General features: G+C 30.7%; 1 protein-coding gene across 2 annotated transcripts; it reads left to right on the top strand.

Moving 5' to 3' along the window:
* Nucleotides 1–1,983: 1,983 nt before the first annotated feature.
* On the top strand, nucleotides 1,984–7,509 carry LOC114190659 (elongation factor Ts, mitochondrial-like). 2 transcript variants are annotated; one of them, XR_003605837.2, is made up of 5 exons: nucleotides 1,984–2,459; nucleotides 2,982–3,405; nucleotides 3,488–3,568; nucleotides 4,602–4,691; nucleotides 5,401–7,509. XR_003605837.2 is itself a non-coding variant. In XM_028079628.2 (4 exons), exons 2-4 carry the CDS (start codon nucleotides 3,062–3,064, stop codon nucleotides 5,402–5,404), a joined length of 429 nt encoding a protein of 142 aa, XP_027935429.1. In that variant the 5' UTR covers nucleotides 1,990–2,459; nucleotides 2,982–3,061; the 3' UTR covers nucleotides 5,405–7,509. The 2 variants fall into 2 exon arrangements, 1 of the variants encoding a protein (XP_027935429.1); XM_028079628.2 differs by lacking the exon at nucleotides 4,602–4,691 and having other exon boundaries at nucleotides 1,990–2,459.
* The last annotated feature ends 211 nt before the right edge of the window (nucleotides 7,510–7,720 follow it).

The raw sequence follows: 7,720 nt of genomic DNA, 5'->3' as shown, positions 1-7,720 counted from the left end.
TTGTATAATAAAGAAATTTGGAAAGGCTTACACTACTAATAAATATTTATTTAAGAATTTATCAATTTTTCATGTAATAAGTTTTTTTAAGAAAATATTACTGCATCAAAATTAAATATTTAAAAGATCACATTTACTAAATATTAAAATATTTTAATTAATAGTAAGAATTAAGACTATGGTAATAACATTGTTTCATTAATAAAAAAATAATGTGATGATTGAAATATTTTAGGACATAACACTATTAATTAATTAATTTAATTAAAACATATGAAAAGTTGTGTAATTACGAAGGTTATTATGAAAAACTTATGTTTCCTTTAATGGAGATTTCATATTATATAACCCACAAATTAGGATTTTGTACAAAATAATTGATTGGAGTGTGTTTGGAATTAACCAAAATATTATTATGTATGAATGGAAGCTTGTAAAGGAAATTTAATCTTCTAAAGATTTAAGATCCTTTGGCCATTAGAAAAGGTTTAATAAAATGAAAATATTAGAATGGATAAATGTAAGAGATATAAGACTAAATATTAGAATGAAAATTTGTTGGTTACTTATTCTATTTATGTGAAATTAGAGTGAAAAATATTATAATGATGAAAAATATTTTAAAATGCTTTGCACTCGATTTGAGGATTAAAACTATTACTCTTTTTTAAACAATATAAGGATTTTTTTTATTTTACTAAAATTATATTATATTATATATATATATATATATATATATATATATATATATATATATATATATAAAAGTTTCCTTATTTTGATATTTTATAAACTAATAACTTTTTAAGTTACTTTTACGGTCAATACATACGTGTATATCATATTGACAGTTATTTCTAAATTTATTTTATTCTTTAATATATATATATATATATATATATATATTAATATTAGCATATACATAAATTTATTTTATTCTTTAATATATATATATATATATATATTAATATTAATATTAACATATACATAGACACTGTCACGTATGTGTATACGCATTTTAAATATATGTGATATTATACTAATAAATGATGATAATATAATGTTATTAAGTTAATATATAAAATAAAATTATATTTATTAAAAATAGAATTAAATATATAAGAAAAGATAAAAGCATGACGATTGATATATAGTAAAGAAAGAGAAGAATATCTTATAAAAAATTTATAAAAATAACGATTAATTTTAAAAAATTTAATAAATAATTATATTTTAAAGACTAAAATTTGTATTTTGAAATGTGAAAATAAAAGAGGGAATGCTCTATTTTAACTACCATAATATCAATTATATCATTTACAATATAATTATTTATTAATTTTTTTTAAATTAACTGTTATTTTTACCTATTTTTTATAAAACTGTTTATCTTTTTTCTTTTTTTTATTCATCAACAATATAAGGAGGATTTCTCTATTTTAACGGTCATAATATCAAAATATTATTTTACAGTATAATTGTTTATTAAACTTATTTAAATTAATTGTTTCTTTTACCTATTTTCTATAAAACAGTTTATCTTTTTTCTTTTTATTTATTTATCAACAATATAAAGAGAATTCTCTCCGTATCCACATTTCATAATATTAATTATACCTTACACTGTAATTATTTATTAAATTTTTTAAAATTAACCATTATCTTTTTCTATTTTTTATAAAACTGTTTTTCTTTTTTCTTTTTTTTTATTCATCAACAATTATTTTTTTTATTATTTTTGGATTTACAATAAAACCAGGGGTGCAAAAGTAAATATACACCTCCATTAAAAAATAGTTATAATAAAATAAAAAATGAAATCTAAATTACGAAATCCTTTGTATTACCTAGTGGAACCTCCTTCTTTTCCTTTCATTTCACAAAGCGTTTAATTTTTTATTTGTCTTTGCTCTCACCGAAACCGTCCTTTTCAAAGGGCCTTGTTAGATAGAAGCAAAAGAGACGCACTTGTATATCTAGAAGGAAAAAAAGTAGTGGAAGAAAATAGAAAATAAGAAGAGAAAAAGGCATGACCAGAATAGTTATGTGAAATAAGTGAATTTATCGGACATTGATCGAGAAAAAATATTCTCTCCGGACAGAAAGAGAGTCTCTTCATGTAGGAGTAGTGAGTGATATGTGATTGGTTGTTGACCAACAGAAAGGAATGATGCATGGGACTAGCGGGCATTGAACCCAACGGAGTGACTTTCATCCCGACAAAACTTCGTTCGAATTGCATGTGTTCTGTTAAGCATATTATAAAATGTATCTCAAGCTTGCCCCCGATTGGGAGGAAATGCTGCTTCTTCTTCTTTTGCCGTTGATGGTTAGGGTTTCGTAGGGGCGTCATCGGAATGTTCAAGAAGCTCCCTTCTTCTTTCTTTAGCCTCTCCAATTCCGTTATTCGACGGGGTATCGTGCCAACCATGCATTGATTTTTTCTTTTTTCCCTTCAGGTGATTACCCTTTTTTCTTTATGTTTTTTATGTTTTTTTGTGTGTGTTGATTGATTCTTCAGTTCTTATATTCTGTTGTTGGAGTTGTTTTTCTCGAACGCGTGAGGTCGAGTGGGGAATAGTGTTATTGCGAAGTGTAGGGACAAGTTTATTTTATTTTTTGTGAGTTCTTGATTGTTCGTTTGGGAGTGAGGTTTTTGTTATCTAGGTTTAGGGAAGGGGTTTCTTTTATGGCGAAATTAGTTGCTTATTAGATAAGTTACTAATGGTTCACGATTTCAATGTCAAAAACCGTGTTCTGTTTTTCATTTAACAAGGTTTGCGCTTTTGCAGTGGTTTAGCGCGGGTTACTGATATTCAGTTTAATAATTTGTATACAATTTACCAGAAAATTACTTTTTAAATTTTTTTTTCACCATTTCAATTTTTTTAATTATACTTGGGAAGAAGAAAAAAAAAACTGTAACTTTGATACCTTGGAAAAAAATTCTACCTTTCCATTGTTAATCATGGATTTTACAGAGAGAGTTGGTGTGTAAGAGGAAAATGTTGATAAATCCTAGCTAGCATTTCATCAACTGAGCTTCACTTTCTCTTTCGCTATGGCCTTCTATGGAGCCGCAAAACGTGTTTGTGTTTTCATAAGCCGGAATCGTTCATATTCTTCTTCTGCGTCTTCGGAGAACGTGAATCGGATAAAGCAATTGCGAGAGAGAACAAGCGCTCCCATCAAGGACGTTAAAGCCGCTCTGGTGGATTCCAATTGGGACATTGACGCTGCTCAGAAGGAACTCAGAAAAAAGGGGAAAAGTTTTGGCTTCCAAAAAATCCTCTCGAATCGCCTCCGAAGGTTTGCTCGCCCTCGCCCAAACCCCGCCAAAGTTGCTCTCATCGAACTCAACTGCGAGATCGATTTTGTCGCCCGAAACACATTTTCCGACACTTGGTTTGTCTCTTCATATTCATCATATTTCAATTACCAATCTTTTTCACACATTTCCTCACTCACTCTCTTCTTCAATCTTCAGGCATTGTGTTTGGCAAAGCAAGCATTGTCGCTCGATAGCTCTTCTTCTTCTGCCTCTCATGTCGGATCTCAATCTTTGGATGTACGTTAATTAACGCTCTTAATGTAGTTGCTATGAACCTCTTTTATATAAATGAACTGAGTTTCCCCGTTTCCTAAAATCCTCTCGAGTTACAATGTTGTTACAGTGTGTTTATTGACATCATTGCTTGCATCAAATTTGTTTGTTCCGAATATTCTTGAATCAATACTTATGATATCATGTCTTAAGCTGCCTAATATGCCGTTCAAATGCATGTCTTAGGTTTAATTTCGTTTTCTTACTTAGTTTTAATTTTTTCGAATCATGTTTTGTCTTAGGTTTTTGTGTAGCTGTTTTACATGTTCGTTGATTCCATAGAAGTGCGCTTAATTTGTGTTTTGTTTCGCATTTGCTCAGTTGGTTTTTTGATTTCGGTTGTCTAGTTTTCTATTTTGTTGAGTTCTGAATTTGTTCTTAGATCATGAACAAATAATCTGAAAATCATGTTTCTGTTTATTTTCTTCTGCCAATTTGTTTGTTTCTACTGCTGTTTTTGATTCTATTTGATGTTCGTATGATTGTGAACTAAGTGCTTGCCAATGATTGTTGTTGACCAAACCATATCTGAGTTGTTGAAATGTGGATGTGTTCAGAGTATTCATGAGATTCTGGTTTAGCTGAAAGCATAGGCATTATCAGTATCTTGTTTAGTGCAATCTTCTATTCCTTCACAGATGATTGAATTTTGGTTCTGTGGTAAATTGTTGCTGCTGGACTAGTCTTTTTGATTGAGTTTGATGCTCTGGTTGAAAGTGATCTGGTTGTGTTCATAGTCTGATTACTTTTATATGATTGAATCATATCCAGATTTTGAAAATATTGATTGGTCTCTGGCTATTTGAATCTGAATGGAAACTGCATTTGCTTTATTTGTGTGTCTGCTTAATCACATTTTGTTGTTGTGTGATTAGCCTAGATTGTGCATCTTGTCATATATCTGCAGCTTCATTCTTGCCTTGATTGTGTTGGCAAATTTCTTGGTTTGGTTGATATATGTGTGCACTAACTGTGGGCTTACTTGTGAGTTTTGCAGCTTGATTTTCTTTTCTGCAGTAGCCACTCTGTTGTGAGTTGAATGTCGTAGTTTATGACTAATTTGACCAGCATCAATGCTTCAAAAATCGTATGCATCTTTCTGTGTTATTACACTGTTGATTTTTTTTTTTAGTGCAGCTGTGTCATCTGTCACCAATTCAGTTTTGATTGTGTGAAACTGTTTTGTTGTTTGATTACTGCACTGCCAAGATCTGTTTTTGTTTGCCTTCTGAATTGTTTTTAAGTTGGATCATTTTTCCTTTGCCATATGCATTTGATCACTAAATTGGAAGTAGTACATTGACACTGTTGTGAGTTGTTCTTAAAGTCTTTGAGAGTTGCAAGAAAAGAAAGAAAATCAGTGAAAAGATTATGCTGGAAAAAAAAAAAACGCATCTGAAAAAAAAAATAATAATGAAAAGTATTTTAGGACTCTGGAATTTGTTTTCTTCCTTAGTGTGCTAAGAGTGTAGCACATATACTACTATCATCTTCAAATTCAATTGCATATGCTCTTGATTCAACTTGTTTCGAGTCTTTTTGATTTTAGTTTTGTTAATCTTGTTCTAGACAAATTCCTTAGGTTCTCTTTTGTGTGTCATCCTTTGATGCTTTGCCTTTTTCTTTCTTGCTTGTCTTCCTTGATAATTCCTTGAGTTTGTCATTCAATCTTTCACTTGATGTTGTTTTCCATTTGAGTTTTTCTTGATTTTTTCTGCTTTGCTATTCTTATGTGGAAGAACTTGAGTGCTCTTGGTTCATTTGGCTTGAAACTCACTGATTTAGCAACTTTGTAGGTGATTATCTAACTCTTGAAGGTAGAGCTGATGGAGGAACAGTGAGGAAAGACATTTGAGTGACTTTCCGAGAGGACTTGTAGGAGTGAGCTGGGACTATAATTGCAAGAAACACTAGAGGAAGAGATCTAGATGTGGGTTGGACCAAGAGAGATATATATGGAAAGCAGCCAACATCCAGTTTTATTTTTATTTATTTTTTTTATTTCTGTTTTGATATCACGGAATTTTGTGGTGTAATTTTCTTATTTAAGTTTTTGTTTCATTTGGTTTAGGTGGGAAAATGCTTTAGAGCAATCCTAACCTTAACTTGGTGTGTAATAGCTTCTTAACGTGTAGGGTGAGGTCATCAAGGGGTTCCAAGTGCCACTTGATTCTTCACATAGGAAAAATTCTCGTCTAGTTTATGTTTTCTTGTTTTTATGTTTTCTTGTTCTTTATGTTTTCTATGTCCAGGTTTTGTGCTTGTGATATGCATGTTGGGTTTATGTTTTATCTCTGTGATATTTAGGTGCAAATCTTTAAACACTTAGATGACCTTTCTATGGTCATAGGCTTTTCACACATTTAAACTTTGTTTTGAAATTTTTATTAAGAAGTTTTTTTTTGAAAGTATACTATGGAATCTGGCTAGGAAAGTCATGTGCAAGAGAGTGGTGGGATTATAGGCAGTCTAGAGTGGAAAAAGGAAGAAAATCTTTCATTCAAAATTGGAGTGAATTGAGAGCTTGCATGGGAAGAAAAAGAAAGAAGGAAGGAAGAAAAACTCACAATATTGAGATAAAGAAAAAGAAAATTGAGATACAAAGAAGGAAGGAAGAAAAACTCACAATATTTCCAAGGGAGATAAGGGAGTTAGAAGAGAAGGAAAGATTAAGAATTTGGAGAATAGAGTAATAGGAAAGAGAAAATTTTGAGAATGAAATGAGAGAGGAACGAGAAAAGGATCAAAGAGAAAATGAAGAGAGCTTGAAGAAAGAAAAGGCTCAAATAAAGAGAGAAAGAGATAGAATTTTGAGAATGAAATGGGAGAGGAACGAGAAAAGGATCAAAGAGAAAATGAAGGGAGAGCTTGAAGAAAGAAAAAGCTCAAATAAAGAGAGAAAGAGGAGAAGCTCAAGAAAGAGAAGGAGGAGAAAGAGAAAAAAGAATATAAAGAAAAAGAGATATTAAGACAAAATGCAGAGTTTAAAAGAAAAGAGGAAATGATTGAGAGAAAAGAACTAAAGGAAATAATGTTTAGGGAAGTAGAGATATGATCGAGAGAAAAGAAAGAAAAGAAATAATGTTTAGGGAAGTAGAGATACAATATCCTACTCACATCCTACTCCTTGCATAGACTTAGTAATCCCATCATTCAATATTGTCTTATTCTATTTGTGACAATTCCTTGAGTCCAAATGATAATGGGAGACTACAATTAGAATATTGAGTCTGCAACCACACTTAGACCGACCCATAATAATTTGAAATTTGTGTTCATACAAATATGTTGTTTTAGTCGCTCTTAGAATTTGATATGAAATAGTGGCTTCAATTTTGAGATCTTGTAACTTGAGTTGGGTATACACACTAAATGAACCTAGTGAATAAAATTTTTATTCCTTGTTTCCCGGTGTATGTCTCATAGGGGTATATTTTGACTTATCCCATCTGGAATTATTAAATCGGACACTGATTTTCTTAGTTCACTGTGTAAATTTCATATGGGTATATTTTTAGCTTTCCTGTCATAAAATTTTTTGTCAAAGTACACTTTGACTTTCTTTGTTTACATGAGATAATTTTGAGTTGGCTTTGGTTGTCCAGACGGCTTATGAAACTTTTCGTTATTTTTTGATGAGTTGTTGGATCAAAGTGGAATGGTCTATTCTAATTGTGGTAATTCCTTGAGTACGAATGATATTGTAAGATTACAATGTGAATATTGGGTGTGGAACTTTGGTGTGCAACAACACTGAGACTGAGGGACCACAACTTGAAATATGTGTTCATACAAATTTGTTGCTTTAGCGAATAATTTATTCTTTTGTTCAGAGTGTACGTTTTATAAAGGTATATTTTGAGTTGTCCCCCCAGGAATTACTAAATCGCACTTTGATTTTCTTAGTTCACTGTGACAATTTTATATGGGTATATTTTTAGCTGTCCCTTCATAAAAATTATTGTTAAAGTGCTCTTTGACTTTCTTTGTTCACATGATATAATTTCGAGTTGGCTTTGGTTGTCTAAACGCCTTATGGAAATTTTCGTTACTTTTTGATGCGTTGTTAGATCAAAGTAGAATGTTTTATTCTAATTGTGGCAATTCCTTGAGTAC

This window comes from Vigna unguiculata, chromosome 7 (genome assembly GCF_037176805.1).
Source record: "Vigna unguiculata cultivar grain cowpea cultivar isolate G323 ecotype 2 chromosome 7, ASM3717680v1, whole genome shotgun sequence".
In the NCBI taxonomy this organism is placed as follows: domain Eukaryota; kingdom Viridiplantae; phylum Streptophyta; class Magnoliopsida; order Fabales; family Fabaceae; genus Vigna; species Vigna unguiculata.
The sequence above is the reverse complement of the archived record's forward strand: the minus strand, read 5'-3'. Positions and strand labels throughout refer to the sequence as shown.

Coding starts and splice junctions, on each gene's coding strand:
- LOC114190659 (XM_028079628.2), top strand. CDS start 3,062: ATGGCCTTCTATGGAGCCGCAAAACGTGTTTGTGTTTTCATAAGCCGG. Junction 3,406..3,487: donor AACACATTTTCCGACACTTG/GTTTGTCTCTTC, acceptor TTCAATCTTCAG/GCATTGTGTTTGGCAAAGCA.